General features: G+C 57.6%; 5 protein-coding genes across 8 annotated transcripts in view; 2 read left to right on the top strand and 3 right to left on the bottom strand.

The window, feature by feature from the left end:
* The first annotated feature begins 267 nt into the window (after positions 1–267).
* On the top strand, positions 268–4,939 carry BSPRY (B-box and SPRY domain containing). Its single transcript, XM_015878640.2, has 6 exons — positions 268–378; positions 621–719; positions 1,094–1,324; positions 1,893–1,918; positions 2,110–2,234; positions 3,417–4,939. Exons 1-6 carry the CDS (start codon positions 322–324, stop codon positions 3,941–3,943), a joined length of 1,065 nt encoding a protein of 354 aa, XP_015734126.1. The 5' UTR covers positions 268–321; the 3' UTR covers positions 3,944–4,939.
* A 376-nt stretch (positions 4,940–5,315) lies between these two features.
* HDHD3 (haloacid dehalogenase like hydrolase domain containing 3) lies at positions 5,316–6,309 on the bottom strand. Its single transcript, XM_015878641.2, has one exon. The coding sequence runs from the start codon at positions 6,278–6,280 to the stop codon at positions 5,483–5,485; it is 798 nt and encodes a 265-aa protein (XP_015734127.1). The 5' UTR covers positions 6,281–6,309; the 3' UTR covers positions 5,316–5,482.
* Positions 6,310–6,373: 64 nt separating this feature from the next.
* ALAD (aminolevulinate dehydratase) lies at positions 6,374–12,504 on the bottom strand. Its single transcript, XM_015878637.2, has 12 exons — positions 12,373–12,504; positions 10,486–10,633; positions 10,275–10,325; positions 9,063–9,159; positions 8,439–8,574; positions 7,987–8,070; positions 7,669–7,757; positions 7,502–7,557; positions 7,215–7,302; positions 6,826–6,912; positions 6,561–6,690; positions 6,374–6,489 (listed from the first exon to the last, which is right to left on the bottom strand). Exons 1-12 carry the CDS (start codon positions 12,434–12,436, stop codon positions 6,410–6,412), a joined length of 1,110 nt encoding a protein of 369 aa, XP_015734123.1. The 5' UTR covers positions 12,437–12,504; the 3' UTR covers positions 6,374–6,409.
* A 98-nt stretch (positions 12,505–12,602) lies between these two features.
* Positions 12,603–15,031, bottom strand: POLE3 (DNA polymerase epsilon 3, accessory subunit). Of its 2 annotated transcripts, none has more exons than XM_015878653.2 (4): positions 14,896–15,031; positions 14,534–14,619; positions 14,230–14,348; positions 12,603–13,740 (listed from the first exon to the last, which is right to left on the bottom strand). In XM_015878653.2, the coding sequence occupies exons 1-4, from the start codon at positions 14,959–14,961 to the stop codon at positions 13,580–13,582; spliced, it is 432 nt and encodes a 143-aa protein (XP_015734139.1). In that variant the 5' UTR covers positions 14,962–15,031; the 3' UTR covers positions 12,603–13,579. The 2 variants fall into 2 exon arrangements, with proteins under 2 accessions (XP_015734139.1, XP_015734140.1); XM_015878654.2 differs by lacking the exon at positions 14,896–15,031 and adding an exon at positions 14,703–14,820.
* RGS3 (regulator of G protein signaling 3) overlaps positions 14,686–15,502 on the top strand; it is a 49,302-nt gene continuing 48,485 nt past the window's right edge. For 2 of the 3 annotated variants that reach the window (XM_015878624.2, XM_015878622.2), the window contains exon 1: positions 14,686–14,799. The gene's annotated coding sequence lies outside the window, so the exon portion shown is untranslated. The remainder of the gene's footprint in view (positions 14,800–15,502) is intronic. The other variant, XM_015878625.2, reaches the window with a different exon arrangement.

Below are 15,502 nucleotides of genomic sequence, written 5' to 3'. Positions count from 1 at the left end.
ATTCTCACGTTTTAAAGCCGACCCTCCCATTGTCCAGGTTGCTGCAGTGACTCCGCATTGATGCCCGCACGGTACAACGAGGGAACGACGGCTCCGGTTCCCGCACGCTCCCCGCAGTCCCCGCTGTCCCCGCTGTCCCCGCCTCGCCCCGCACTCACCGCGGTCGCTCCGTGTCCCCGTTCCGTGTCCCCGCTCCCTGCGGTTCCATGGCGACGGGTGGGGCGGGACGGGGCGGGTCGGGGCGGGCGGTGCTGATCCGTCCCGGTTCGGCCCCGCTCTCACCGCCGCCCCCCGCACCTGCGGCAGGTGCCGCGGCTCAGCATGGCCCGGCGGGGAGCGGAGCCGAGGGCGCTGCCCGAGAGAGCGACGGAGCTGCGGGTGAGCGGGACGGGGATCCCGGGGTGTCCTGCCCATGGCAGAGAGCGAGCGGGGCGCTGCGGGACGGGCCTGAGCATGGACGGGGTGGGGAGATCTCCGCTCCTTCCATCCCTCCCTCCTGCTTGGCGGTACCCGGCGGTGGCTGTGGGGGGTCCGGTGGGAGTGAGTGGGGCTGTGGGGGGCTGAGGGGTCGCGGTAGGGATGTCCCGGCCCTGAGCGCTGCTCTGTTCTCTGCGTTCCAGAACAAACTCGTGGACCGATGCGAGCGGCTGCAGCTGCAGAGCGCTGCTATCGCCAGGCACGTGGCCGAGGTGCTGCCCTCCAGGAGCCAGGCCGTGCTGGTAAGTCCGTGCCCTGTCACCGAGCAAAGCCGGTCCCTTGGCACGCAGGTGTTGGTGTGCTGCCGTCCAACATCATTCTAGAATCACTGAGTTATTATTAATAATAATCAAGCCATTTCTCCTTGTCCTGCTGTTATCCACCACGTCCCGTGGTGGTTGGTGCTCCCGTGCTGCAGTGGTTAGTGGTCAGTGTGCAATTAGTTTGTGCTGGTTGGGCACGCAGCAGGTTTGGGGCTGGTTATCGCATCCAGCTCTGTGTGCTGTGCCTCGGGCTCAGTTAACAGGGCAGTGTGAGAAGCTGAGCCCTCAGGAAGCCGATGGGGGCTGTTGTTCATTCGGGTTGCAGCTGTTTCTCCTCCCTCCTTTCCCTGCAGGGCGCTGCCAACAGCGCACGAGAGCTGGTCATCCAGAGGCTGATGTTGGTGGGGAAGGTGTGTGAGAACGAGGAGCAGCGGCTGCTGGAGGAGGTGCACGCCGAGGAGGAGCGGGCGCAGCAGAGCATCCTGACACAGCGGGAGCATTGGACGGAGGCGCTGCAGAAGCTGTCAGCCCTCCGCACGTACCTGGTGGACGTGATCACCAACCTGGACGACCAGGGCTTGGTGGTGAGTACCCATCCCAGATATAAGGCATGGTCTGACTGCCCAGAAACAGCCTCTGTTTTTCATTGTGGATGCTCAGACTGAATCATGGCACTGATTGGTGTGTGCGGTGACAGCAGGCAGCTGGAATTGGGCTCCAGGTGATCCCAACAGTCCCCCCAGGTTTCTAGGTGGGCGTCGTGCTGCCCACTTGGTGCAGGTCACACTGGGCTGTCAGCTCTCTGCTGCCCTGGTAATAAAAATGAGGTTCTTAGGAGCACACACAGCCCTTCCTGGGGGTCCGTCCTGTTGTGCAGCATAGATCTCTGTCTGAGATGTCAGCCACCAGAGCTGAGCTGTAGGTGCAGGTGGTGCAGCGTCCTCAGCTGTTCCCATTCATTTTCTGAGCCAAGGAGTGAAAAGCACCGCAGCCAAAGAAATGGATGTTGGATGGTGGCTGAGGTCAGGGCTGTTTCTGTGGGTCAGGAAGGCGGCCGGTGCTCCCTGAGTCCCTGTTTTGCTGTGGGTCTGGGTTTGGGGTTCTCTATGTGGGAATTTCAGCTGTTCTGACTCTTTCTCTCCTTGTCCCCAGAATGCAGAACAAGACATCTTCGAGAGGTTAGTACCTGCTGCTCCTGCTTTCCCTCACCCCTTCTCCGAGCCTGCCCAGCACCTCCTGCCTTCCCCCAGCAGGCAGCACAACACAGCTCTGCTCTTCCCTCCCTCCTTCCTGAGGGCTCTGCCATCACCTCTCAGCACCTGTCAGTTAATCACCCGATTTCTAAGTAACTGCTGTGTCTCTTTGCTAGGACAGAGGTGGCGGAGGGAATCTTAGAGCCTCAGGAGTCTGCCAAGTTAAACTTTAATCAGCAGCGTGTTCAGAGTCCGCTGCTGCACCGGCTGTGGGCCTCTGCGGTTCTGTGCTGCGTGGCAGGTCAGTGTCCTTCTCATTTGGATTTCTGCAAGCTCATTTTGAACCCCTTTAAAGCCCTGGGGTGCAGTATGATGGCCCTGAGTGCACGTACCTACTGAGCAGCCATATTACCTTATCTCAGCCCATTCCATCGTGTCTCTGGAGTGGCAGCCCAGTGGTTTGTTATCTGGGGGCCTCATCCTGCCAGGTGCTGAATGCTGGGCAGAGGTTGATAAAGCAGGAACGGGCTTCGTGTGGCCAAGCTCCTCCTGCAGCCCAGCCCCACACAGCAAAATGTTCACCTGCTCCAGCCCCATTTCTGCATCAGCTGTGGGCATAAAATAAATGAGAGAGGGTGGGGGAAGCAGGGCAAGGAAAGGCACTGGGCAGGGAAACTGCTTGTCCTGGGAGTGGGCAGGGGTGAGTCACGCAGGCACCTTTCCCTTGGCTTAGGGATTTACAGGGCAGGGGAAATGTTTGTGCAGTTACTCAGTGCTCACACCCCGCTCATGGGCTGCTGAGTGTGTGTGTGTGGGAAGGATGGCACAGGGCAAAGCATGTGGGCCCCACAGGGCTGGGAGCTGCCTCTGTGCTGTGAATGAAGGACCTGTCCTTGCATCACAGCAAAACAGACCAGCTGTGGTTCATCCAATTCCTGGTGCCACCTCCTGAGGCTGTTCCAAACTGCTCAGGGCTGACGGACTGTTCTGATGAATGACGTTGGGCTGCGTGTGCTTTGTAGCAGGGCAGGGATTTCCTCTGCCCGTCCCTCCTTGTTCCTGCAGTACCAGCTTTGCTGGTTTCCCCACACAGGTGCCATCCTGGCGGGCTCCTGCCTTACCCTGGGGAGGAGGAGCAGGTCAGGGAGGCTGCAGGGACGGGGCTGGGGTTTGGGTTTCTCCCTGCCATGAGTTGGAATTGGTGTAATTCCAGTCCCTGCTTGGATCACTGCTCTCCTTCGTACCATTTGGCAGCCTGTCTGTATGGGACAGGAACCCCAGGTTGTTGCCTCTGGTGTGTTTGTTCAGTGCAGTGAGTGCAGATTCCTGCCTGGATTGGGCCCCTGGCTCAGAGCTCTCTCCTGTCCCTTCTCACACCACTCTAGGAAGTGGCACATAAGTGCAGCCCTTATCACTGTAGGGGTGCTTCTGGCTGTGGTTCTTGGGGTGGTGAAGGCTCACTGTGTGCTCACATCTCTCCCAGGCTCTGAGGAAATCAGCATAGATGAGAAAACTGTCAGCCCCCACCTGAGCCTGTCCGAAGACAAGAAAACTCTGACCTTCAGCGCCAGGAAAGCAAAGCTGGACTCGGATGGTCCCGAGCGGTTCGACCACTGGCCCAACGCTTTGGCTGCTGCGTCTTTCCGCACAGGGCTGCACGCATGGAAGGTCAGCGTGGAGAAGAGCTGTGCCTACAAGCTGGGGGTGTGCTACGGCTCACTGCCACGGAAGGGGCCCGGCAATGAAGCCCGTCTGGGTTTCAACGCTGCCTCCTGGGTCTTCTCACGCTATGACAAGGAGTTCAGGTTCTTGCACGCCGGTCAGCCCCAGCCTGTGGATCTGCTCAGGGCTCCGGCTGAGGTCGGCGTGTTGGTTGACCTCGATGGAGGGGAGGTGCTTTTCTACGACCCCGACTCCTGCACCATCCTCTTCTCACACAGGGAGGCCTTTGTGGCACCGCTTTACCCTGTCTTTGCAGTGGCACATCAGAGCATCTCGCTCAGCCAGTGAGAGGTGGGCTGCAAACACACCTGTATGGACAGTGACCGTATACACCACACTGTGCCTTCGTGGGGTGACACGTGCCCAGACTGGGCTACCAGCATGTACAGTGATCAGAAAAGACCTGCCTTCAGCCTGTACATCTGTTCTCTTGTTTTACAATGGCTTTCATCTCCTTTGGGTGACCGAGCACATGATGTTTGCCCTCCAGGACCCAGACCTTTGGGAAAGACCCAAGTCAGTCCCCAAACACCTCCTACAGGAGCACGGTGCCTTATGAAGACTCCTGGGAGCCCTCCCTCAGCTCCCATGCTGTTGTCAGGGCTGGGAGCAGAGCCCCCACTGAGCCCAGGTCAGCAAGGGAGGACCTCGGCCCTCCAACCCAGTTTGCTCAGCACAGAGCTGGAAGTGCAAGGTGGGGAGAGCAACACTGTGAAAGCTGGGGCATGGGATCAGTGTTTAACGCCTGGCTCTGCCAGCGAATCATTTGATTCCTCTTCAGAACAAGGGCTTCTTTCCAGCTCCAATGGGGAGGAGTGTGGGCAACAGAACACTCCACGCTGCAGGAATGAAAATGATTTCAACCTTGAGTGAAGGTTAAGAGCTGTTTGGAGAAATGAAAGAGAAGTGGCAGAAGGTGTGGAAGGTTGTAGGAGACACTTGGAAAGAGGAGACCCAGCAGGAGGAGGGACACCATGAATTGGGGCTGTCACCCATGGGTGACCCACACAGGGCAGGAGCACCCGCATGGACATCAGCATCTCCCAGAGCAGAGGAGCAGCGAGACAGGAGCCATTAGCATTGATGTGAATGGAGCTGCTTGTTCCTAGGGCTGGGTGAGGCTGAGCATATTACAGTGAAAACAGGCAGCTGATGGATAGTAAAACTGTCGGACTGACACTGAGCTTGGGTAGAGGAAAGAAACGCATTTCCTTGGTGTTTAAGAATTGTTCTCTTTATTTCTCAGTATCCAAATCAGTGATTAAATCTGCTGGCAGTAAATTACACTAAGGGAAATTCTGCATCTCCAGACTTTGCCCATGGGAGGCAAAGCTGTGACAGCTTCCAGCCCCAGGGCACAGGGAGCTGCTTGGTGAGGTGACAAACCTGAGCTCCCCCAGGTGTACAGAGACAGTGCAATGACTGCTCTGCTGGCAGCCTGTCCCTGATAACTCTCCAGGCATCGTGTCTAAGAAGGGATAACTATCAGCCCACCATCCCTCCTGCTGGAATCAACTTGGTAATAGGTAAATCTAAGTAACCTGTGACACTGCAGCATTAAGTGAAATGCTTTCAGTGCTGCACCCAGGTACATTCCCCAGCTCCAGCAGCATCAGGTCCCGCCCCATATGAAGCACATGGAAAGAAAACAGCACAATTCTGTGTGTGCCAGGTGCCCTTTATTGCCTGAATGTCGCTCCTGCTCTGCGGGCAGCACCTCTCTGTGCTCTGTTTCTTTTCCTTACCCCACACAGCAGCACGCAGCCCCAGCCCAGCAGTGGGTCAGCACTCAGCAGCGCTGCTCCCTCCCAAGGGCAGCTCTCGCCGTTATCCCTTATCGATGACGGTCAGGATGTGGCTCAGTGTGGGCAGCACGTGTCCCGGCGGCACATCGCGCTCCGTGCTGTGCCCGTTGCTGTGCAGCAGGAAGCTGTGCATGCCGACCTGCCGTGCCGCCATATAATCCCTGCTGTAATCATCCCCGATATGAGCCGCCTGTTCGGGCAGCGCCGCCCCGAGCCGCAGCGCCATCCTGAACATCTCCGGGTCCGGTTTAGCGACGCCCGCGGCCTCGGATGTGAGCACGAAGTGGAAGAGATGCCGCAGGTGGCAGCGCTGCAGGATTTCGTGCAGCCGGTTGTCGAAGTTGGACACCACCCCCATGCGCAGCCCGAGCTGCCGGCACCGGCTCAGGGTGTGGGCGGCTCCCGGCAGCAGCTCCCAGTTGTTCGGGCTGCAATAATCCCGGTACAGGTTCTCCGCCATCTGTGCCAGCAGCGTTTCCTCGCGCACCCCGACGAGCCGGAACGTTTCTTTAACGACGTGCAGCCACCACTGCCTGGAGCTCAGCCCCTGGCCCAGCCCGTAGTTGGGGTATTGCCGGCTGTGCGCCGTGTAGGCGGCGCGGAACGAGCAGCTCAGCGCGTCGGGCCGCAGCTCCACGCCGTGACACCGCGCCTCGGCCGCGTAACTCAGCGCCACCGGCCGCCGGAGCCGCAGCAGCGTGTCCTTCACGTCCCACGTCAGGAGCCGCAGCCCGAGCATCGCTAAGGGCGGGCGGGGTGAAAGGGACCGACAGCGAACACGGGAACGAGCCAGCACCGGACACCGGCACCTGGGGGGCATCAGCCCGATGTGGGGCCGGAGCTGAGCGGGGAACGGGGGGCGGACGGGAACGGTCCGGCCGGGCCGAGCTCCGGGACGGGACGGGCCGAGCAGATCCGCTCCCCCCGGTGCTTCCGGCTCCTCCCCCGCTCAGTCCCGCCCCGCCGCCGCCTCCTCCCGCAGCCAACGCAGCAGCTGCGGCGTGAAGTACGTGATGACGGTGTCCGCCCCTGCGGGGACACAGCGGGGTGAGTCCGGGGGCGGCTCGAGGCGGCCCGGCCCCGTTCCGTCCCCTTCTCACCTGCCCGGCGGAACGCGGCCATGGCCTCCATGACGGCAGCCCTCAGGCTGAAGGCTCCCGCCTGCGCCCCGTGCCACAGCATGGCGAACTCCCCCGAGACGTGGTACACGGCCACAGGGTGCGTGGGGTGCTGCGGGGAACGGCGGGTCAGCACCGGGACACAGCGGGACACAGCGGGACTGCGGCTGTGCGCCCCCCCTGCTCACACACACCGGTCGCAGCGCTGCCCGGCCGCCCCCTGCCCACGCTCCCCTCGGGGCCTCACCCGCTCCTTGACATCCCGCACCAGGTCCAGGTACGGCATCCCGGGCTTCACCATCAGCACGTCTGCGCCCTCACGCACATCCCGGTCCTGCAGGGAGGATGCGCTCAATGATCCCAAAGGCTCATGGATGATTCCTCACAATTCCCAACCCAGAACAGAACACAGAAAGGCCCCCACCAGCTACAGAAGCCCACAGCCCAGCCTGGCACCTCACCCCTTCTCCCCACACTCCAAGTCACAGTGAGGAGTGCCCTCCTTGTACACGTTTTTCAGGCTCTGGTGAGCTGATGGTCGTTGATGTTCTGCCTTGCACAGGGCAAGGACCCTTGGCCATCTTGGCTGGATGACTTGTCTGGTCCCCACAAACCACAGGGCCTGGCTGGACTCACCACAGCTCGCAGTGCCAGCCCGCGGGCACCCGGGGGCAGCTGGTAACAGCGACGATCTCCAAAGGCAGGTTTGGATTGTGCAGCATCCCTGGGAACAAGCAGGGCACAGGAATCAGGGCCGTCAGTGTGAAACCAGGCCAGGACAGCGGCCACAGCTGCTCCCCCTTCCTCCACATCTGACTCAGGAGCCAAGGTTCATCCCCAAATACACTCTGCTGCAGCGCTGGCTCCCTCCCTCCTTGCTGCTCCTGCAAACGTGGGCTGTTCCCATCCCTGTAGAACCTCACCTGAAGGGTCCATAGAAGCACGATGCAAACTTGGCACTGTAGCTCATCACTGAGACCTGCAGATGAGAGCGGGGCTGTGAGGGCTGGAGCTCTCTGCTGCATCATAGCTCGAGGGTGGTAGGAATCCCCTCCTACAGTTGGTTTATATTCTGTCATTACATTCTCACCTTGTTTCCCATGTCGTTGGAGATCAAAGCCTTCTTTATGGCTGCAATGCGCCCATCCATCATATCCGAGGGGGCAACGATGTGGCAGCCTGCGGAGATAACAAGCTCAAGGCTGTAACTGCCTGCAGGAGGAGCTGACCCTGGGCATCTCCCTCGTACTGTTGAAGGTGTCCAGAGTCTCCGTAGCTCCTCCAGGGTTGGCAGGTGGATGCTTCCCCAGATCAGTGGAAGCCCTCCCATTGAAGCCAGGTATTTGCTTTTGGGCTGGCTATAAGTGACAAGAGCCTTGTGTGGCTGCTGCTGCGAGGCATTGCTCACCTGCTTGGGCATAAGCCAGTGCCACTTCTGCTAGCCGCTGGCAACTGGCCTCATTCTGGATGGTGCCATCTTCCCGCAGGATGCCTGGAAGAAAAAGTGCGTCAGGCAAGAAGCAGAACAGTGAGATGATGGCCCTGATCCTTGGAGTTCTTTAACAAGCTATAGAGATGCTCAGAGCAACAGTGGGGAAGGTGTTAGAGCTGGATAAAGAGGGGCTGAGCAGGAGACTAACAATGCAGTGCCCACAGATGGGACTTGACATGTGAGTGCTCCAGGAAAAGGATGACAGTGACGGGGGATCCAAGCTCAACACAGTGCTGGGAAGTCTTGAGGCAGGTGCTGGCCAGGCCCCACCAGCACCCAGAAATCCACATGAGAAAGCAGAAACCCTCAGGTGCTCCAGGTAAGAGGAAGGTGCCTGAACAGCACCCCAGCCCCCCATACGTGCTCACCGCAGTGCCCGTGGGAGGTGTAAGGACACAAGCAGACATCACAGGCAATGAGCAGCTGTGGGAACGTGGCAGAGATCTTCCTGATGGCCTGGATGGCAGGTGTGTCTTCTGCATCTGCAGCAGAGCCTCTTTCGTCCTGCAAGAAGAAACATGTCTGAGCACACAGAGCTGAGGGCCTCCCACCAGCTCCTCCATGGCCACAGGTCAACACAGGGAGTGTTCCTGAACACACTGTCACACTGCAGTGAGGTGTGATCACCAGTGGTGGAAAAGGGTGACAGAGCAGTGACACTGAAATGAGTGCAGATCTTGGGGCCTCTCTGCAATGGCTCCCAGCGCAAGACTGGGTCAGGAGGAGCAGCACTTCTCAAGCTTCCATGCTGCTCTATGAAACGCAGAGCTCTCTGCTCTCATCTCACCACTCACACAGAGAAATATAGCAGAGGCACCCAAACCTATTGGGATCATTCTGGGTGTTGCTGTGGTTTCCCATCTACATCCTGCTCTGCGGAATGGGCTGCCACAACCCCAAACTGCCCCTGTTTCACTGGGAGACCCTCCAGCCCCACAGTGATCCCCCACAGCTCTGCAGACCCCTGCCACCACCTGCTCATGCACACTGACCTTGGGGACCTTGCTGGGCACCCCGAAGATGAGCACACACTTCAGACCATCCTCAACAAGGGGCTGCAGCATCCCCTCCAGCTTGTTGACTCCATACCTGAGAAAACCAAAGTGAAGGTGTGCTGCCAGGCACCCAGACCTGCCCTGGGGGATGAACTGGACAGGAGCCATGATTAAGGCTGACCTGGACACCCTGCATCACTGCCACAAGGCAGAGGGGGCTGTACAGGGGCAGGGATGCTCAGCAGCATAAAGCAACAACTTGAGTACCCTCAGTCTGTTCTGCTTTGAGACCAGCAACTTTGTGATCCAGCAAATATACCATGAGTACACGCAGTGCCAGCACGCAGCCCTCTGACCTGAGCAGTGCACCAGTGCTGGCCAGGCCCTGCCTGCTGGGACACTCAGGGATGGACCCGAGTTAATGATTAAGTTGGATGCTGGCGCACACCAAGCAGCAGTGGGAGATACAGGGGAGGTGCTGCTGGAAGGAACAATCCAGACCCTTATCTGGGGCAACAGCACAGTTATCTACAGGCAGGGACAGAGCAGGGAGCCTTACGCTGTCTCTGCTCTGAAAGGATGAGCGTGCCCTGCCCTTGGATCCTTTATCTCAGCTTTCCCATTACAGCCCTCAGCATGCCAGGCCTGGGCTCAGTAGAGCACGCAGGGTGCTGGACACCATGCCTGGCACAGCACAGAGTGCAGGCTCTGCTTTATTCACTCTGCTTGCACAACCATGGCTGAGTGCCCAGGACCAGCAGATCAGGAGCTGGGAGCAACAAAGTCCTGTGTGCCTTCACCAAGCTCCAGGAGCCCTTCTCACACTGACCCACCTCCCACTGCCCAACAGCAATGGCTGACGTGGAAAACCTGCCCAGCACACCCTGCCCCTGGGAACATCCCACTCTGGCCTCTGTCCAAACCTTGCAAACGTAGCATGCAAGGCTGAATGCAGGACAGGAGTCCACATGCAGTTGCTGTTGGCCTCCCTGTTCTCTTCCAGCTTCTCTGTGTGCCCAATGGAACCCTGGCACCACCCAGCTCCCCCATTTTGTCCTCCTTCCTGCTTTGAGCAGAGGGATGTTTCCACCCTGCTTGATGCTGGGGGGATCCCCAGGGCAGGGATTATGTACAACAATACAGGAGTGTTGTCCCTGTCTTGTGCACATCTCTGGCTGCAAAGCAGCTCCTGGTGGCTCTGGCCCTTACCTGGCTTGTCCAGGGAGGCTGGCAATGGGCTCCACCGCATCAGGGCTGTCACTGCAGAGGGCAGATGGGACAGAGATGTGAGCACTTGGTGTCAGAAGGGAGATGGGCAGGGCCCAGAGCACAGCCCCTGCCCCACACTTGTCCTGTAGTGTTATGCCCAGCCAACCCCAGCTTGGTCTGTCCCCAGTCCAGAGCACCAGGGCTCACTCACGTGACAAAGATGGGGTAGATAAGGTTGGAGGCATTGAAGGTGGTGGCTGTGCACTGCCACGAGCGCAGCACGGGGTGGAAATAGCCACTGTGAAGGAGTGAATCTGCCTGCATCCTGGGAATGCACAGGGAGGTGGTGAAGAGAGACCCTGAAACAGAAGGAACAAAAGCAGGAGGTCAGGGGCTGGCTGCCACTGAAGGACTTTTATTGCTTTATGTCTAGATCAAATCCTTGCCCTGGAGGTTACCAGCCTGAGATGAACAGGAAACGAGCCCTGCTCACTGGGAATCGCAGCTGCTGCTCAACTGGTGACTGTGAGATGGGGAAAAAAGAACGTGATGGCCCCACATGCTGCTCTGCTTGGACGGCTGGGAGCTGCACTGCATTCCCCAGAGCATTTGCTTCCCAGGCTGCAGGGATGAAGCAGGAGCTTCCGCCCCATAACCCAGTAAATGCCATTCCTGCTCTGCTAACATCAGCTGCAGGCTGCACACCGCCCTGCGCAGCCACAGGACGTGCCCGTAACAGTATTTTCTTCTTCCACACCTCACTAATAGTCTTGTGACTGGGCAATTTACATGTACATTTCACAACAGCAAAGCCCTGGCTCACCCAAACCACGCTCCCTTTGCCCTCACCACAACGCTCAGCAGCAGAGCTGGGCAGGACATGGCTCCATTCCTCCGGGAAACGTTAATTGGAGGCGTTCCTATGTGTTACACTGGGAGAAGCTCAAAGACCCTTCAAATATCCCAACACGGAGCCAAGTTGTTCAGCTGCACCAGACTCTCCCACTTGAACCAAGCTGTGTGCATCCCTGGCTTGGGGATGGAGCAACCTCTCCCTTACTTACACAATGACATAAAAGGACCATAAAGCACCATGATGATGCTCACAGTGTGGAACACACAGGCTGTGTCCTGGCCCAGACCCGCTCCATGCCCACACAGCAGAGCCCTTGGGAGGCCGGCAGTGCCCGGGCGCAGCTCCAGGCAGCAGAACAAAGGGCTCAGTGAGCACAGACACCTCGAGAGTCCAGAACATGCTCCAGGCTCTGATCCCACGGAGGGGGATGGCTGGGAGCAGAGGCAGCAGCTCCCACTGCGCTGTCAGGGGCAGATACCAGCCCCAGCCTGCACTGCAGGAGCGGGGACGGCTTGTCCAGAGGAGATAACAGCGCTGCTGGGGGACCCCCGCCCCTGGGCCCCCATAGGGGAAGCTGCTCCATGCTGCCACTGCTCTAAGGGCAGCAAGGAGGGAATGGGGGGCATCGCCCACAGCTGAAGCACAAAGCTGAGCTCCCAGGAGACACAACGGAGCTACACTAATGAGGGCGGGTTAATTAGCAGTCAGCAACAAAGGGCAACGTGTTCAGAAGGGTTTTATCTTGCAGATAGGATGTGGAAGCGCTGTGCTCACACATGCAGTGACAGCAGTTGGCAGCACTCTCTGCTCGGTGCCTTCCCCACGTGTTCTTCCCTTCGGACCTCAAACCAGACACATCTTTCCCTCAGCTCCCCCCGGCCCGTCACAGCCACACGCCGTTACCGAACCCCCGGTGCCCGCCCGGTCCCAAGGGCACAACCCGGCTCTATCCAAGGTCTGTCCGTCCTTGATGCCGCCCTGGGCCCCGCACACCCCGACACCCGCCCGACCGTCTCCCCCGCCCGGCGGCGCTGCGGTTGCGCCGAGCCCGTGGGTGACGGAGCCCCCGGGGCCGAGCAGCACCGCCACAACGGGCCGGGCCCTATGGACACCTCCCGGCCCCGTAACGCTCCGTGCCGATCCGGGCACTGCGGGCCGCTCTCGGTGCGGTGTCGCCCGACTCCCCGCAATAACCCCGCAGCACCGGCCGAACCGCGCTCAGACCCGCGACCCCGCGCTCACCTGCCGCCGCTTCCCGCCGCAGCACACAGCCAGATTTGCATAGCCCCGCCCCCCTGATTTGCATATCACAAGTCTCGCGCGGCGGAGCGCGGGAAAGGGCTGGCGCGCGCTTGTCTTGGCGCGCTCCCGGTGGCGGGAATTTGGCTCGTGGGCGCTGTGTGACCTGAACCGCAACGCACTCACACCACGAACAGCTCATGGATTAACCATGGAAATCAACCAGTCAAGACCCGTAAAGAATCTGAACTTTTATTTAAATCCTGGTCCGGGACGGGATACACCCCAACAGGTACCAGAAAGCTCAATAACATGGAATAAAGCCCCCAGACATAGAAGGAAACCAGTAATGCAGCACCCAGCAGCACCCAGCAGCCTGTCTGCAGGAGCTGCAGCTCCACAGAGGAGGGGAAGGAGCTGAGACCATCAGCTGCAGCACAACACACACTTGCTGCAGCCTTTTGCTGTTCCTCGGACATAATTTTGCAGGTAGCTTTGCTTAAGGTCGTTCATCAAAGTTCCCTCTTTGTCTCCAAGGGCTTGAAAGACACAAAACAGCATTTCTGGTATAGATTCACTTTGGAAGCACCTTCAAGTCTTTTTTTGTTATTATTCTGGTTCATGGAGGGGAGGAATTCAGCTCACTGACCCTCGTACTGTGTGCTGCATCCAGCTGGTGAGGCTGAAAGAGCATCACTGTGAAAGAGCAGGGGAGAGAAGGCACAGCCAGAATGCAAGACAACGAAGGGAAAAACATCACTTAGAGCTTGAACAGTCAGCTTCTAAGGCTCTCAACATCATCACGTAGACTCTAAACCCTGAGGGGTTAATGAGCCAGGATTCAGCTCTCCGCTTGGTTGAGTGAGCTTATTCATAAGCTCTTTCAGGTTCTCCAGGTCACTTCAGTGCTGAGCCATCCGACATTGCTCTTTTTTCCCTTTGTTTCAGAGTCAATCCAGCATAAAAATACCAGACCCATTACTGTCTGTTCAGCACCTGGGGAAGCTGCCAAGTCCCCTGCGTGCAGGGAGGTGAGGCACCCATGAGAAATGCTTTAGCCAAGTCCTTTGTGTACAGGCTAAAGCCAAAGAGAGATTCCAGAAGAACAGTACAGAGCTCTACTGGAAACCAGACGGGACATGGCCAGATTTCTTTACAACATTTATATCCCTAGTAACAAAACCCAACCCTGAATGTCCCATTGGCAAGCTCAGTTGTCCACCTCTTCCTCATCATTTTGCTCTTCTTCCTCCATCCTTTCATCATCATCATCATTATCATCTTCTCGGCTCTTATCTTGTTCCTCTGAGTCTGCCTTCTTGTCTTTATCTTTTCTCGCTTCTTTCTTTCCCTTCTGTTCACGTCTGTAAACTACAAAGAAAAAGAAGAGTGAAAACCTGCAAGCCGGTGTTTCCACCACGTGAGCACTACAGCAGCTGGGGCCCAGTGTCCACTTAATGAACTCACAGCAGCAGCTCCCCCTATTATTAGAGCTGTGCTGTCCAGCCCGTGAGAAATCAGGTGAAGTTTCAGCAGATAAATGCTGAATAGGACACAGGATTTCACATGTGCAGGCAACACCTACGACTTCCCTTACACAGACCTAAGAGGGGACTGATAGCAGATAAGACTTTCTCAGTTCTCATCAGTGGTGAAATGTTATCCCAGCTGTTAAGGTGCACATTATTAACATCCACACAAGCTGCAGTGTAAGATGCCAAGCAAAGAAGTATTTGCAAACTCTTGCTTTTTTGCAAAGTCTTGTTTTTACAGGACAGACAATTAAGTGCTGCTTGTCTGATGTAAGCAAACAGAACTTGGTGCTATGGCAGCTCCGTCCATAGGGTCACAGGCCGATACCTTCCAGGGATTCCTTCAGAGGAGCAATAAACCGCTGGAACTCCATTTCCTCCATGGCAGAGAGCACATCGCCAGCATTCAGCGTCTTCCTCTTCCCCTTCATGGCAAAGTTATTCGCACTGCTCAAAAACAAGAAGAGTTAATGGATAACTGCCATCATTCACTCTTCTTTATTACAGTTCTAAACGTGTCCAGAGGGGGGCCACAAAAATACACGATGGATGCACACCCAGCAACGAGCCCCAGCCCAACCAGCAGAGATCTGAGTTACTAACAGCAGCTTATACACACAACAAGCTCTTACCATGAGGTCGCATAGAGCACGAACACACTCGCTGCTCGGGATATCGCACTGCGGGCTTCTTTGGAGATGTTCACCCCGTCGGGCAGCTGGGAAGCAAATAAAGACCCGTTAATCGCTGCTGGGAAGCAAATAAAGAGCTGTGAACTGATGCTTTAAAGCAAATAAAGACCCGTGAACTGATGCTGGAAACCAAACCCAGGCCTGTCAGCTGCTGCTCCGAGCACATATCGGTTCTGCTGTGGCACTGAGCTCAGCACGGCCCTCAGGTAAGGCATTACGAGCAGCACAACCCCACAACGAGGATCTATGAGGGACAGCGAGGTCTCCGTATGGCCCAGCCCCGCAGCCCGTCCCGCACCCACCGCCTCCTTGATGATGCGGGTGATGACGGCGTTGGGCAGGTTCAGGTCCTCCGGTCTCTCCGCCATATTGGGCCTCCCGCGCCGCCACGGCCCACAATGCACCGCTCCTTCCCGCCCTGCCCCGCGGCCGCCGTTGGGGGGGGGAACAATATGGCGGCGGGGGGCCAATATGGCTCATTCGGCCTCTGGAAAGAAAACGAACTGTGATGTGGTGGAACAAAGCAGCACTCCGTTATTCCTCACCACACATAGAATGTGACTTGACAGGACACACCACGCAGTACATCAGCATCCACATCCATCTTTCTCCCATAAACATGAGCTGATTGATGGCCCTTTGTGTGCTCAGTGCTCCCAGTGCCCACCATTGAGGGCTCTGACCCGCTGCCATCCACTGCCCCCAGCTCAGGAGACCCCCATTGCTCATAAAGCCTTGATAAGCTCAGCCTCACTAAAGCTGAACGTTTCCAGCCCATGGATTCCTTTTGCTGAACCAATAGATTGGTCACTAATCCCTATTGCTAAAGAAGAAGGTTGACCCAGTGCTGTGCTGGGTTGGTTGCTCCCGCTGCTGGAAAATGCATGTAGGAAAGCCTGCACTGCCAGA

Source organism: Coturnix japonica, chromosome 17 (genome assembly GCF_001577835.2).
Source record: "Coturnix japonica isolate 7356 chromosome 17, Coturnix japonica 2.1, whole genome shotgun sequence".
NCBI classification, from domain to species: domain Eukaryota; kingdom Metazoa; phylum Chordata; class Aves; order Galliformes; family Phasianidae; genus Coturnix; species Coturnix japonica.
The sequence above is the reverse complement of the archived record's forward strand: the minus strand, read 5'-3'. Positions and strand labels throughout refer to the sequence as shown.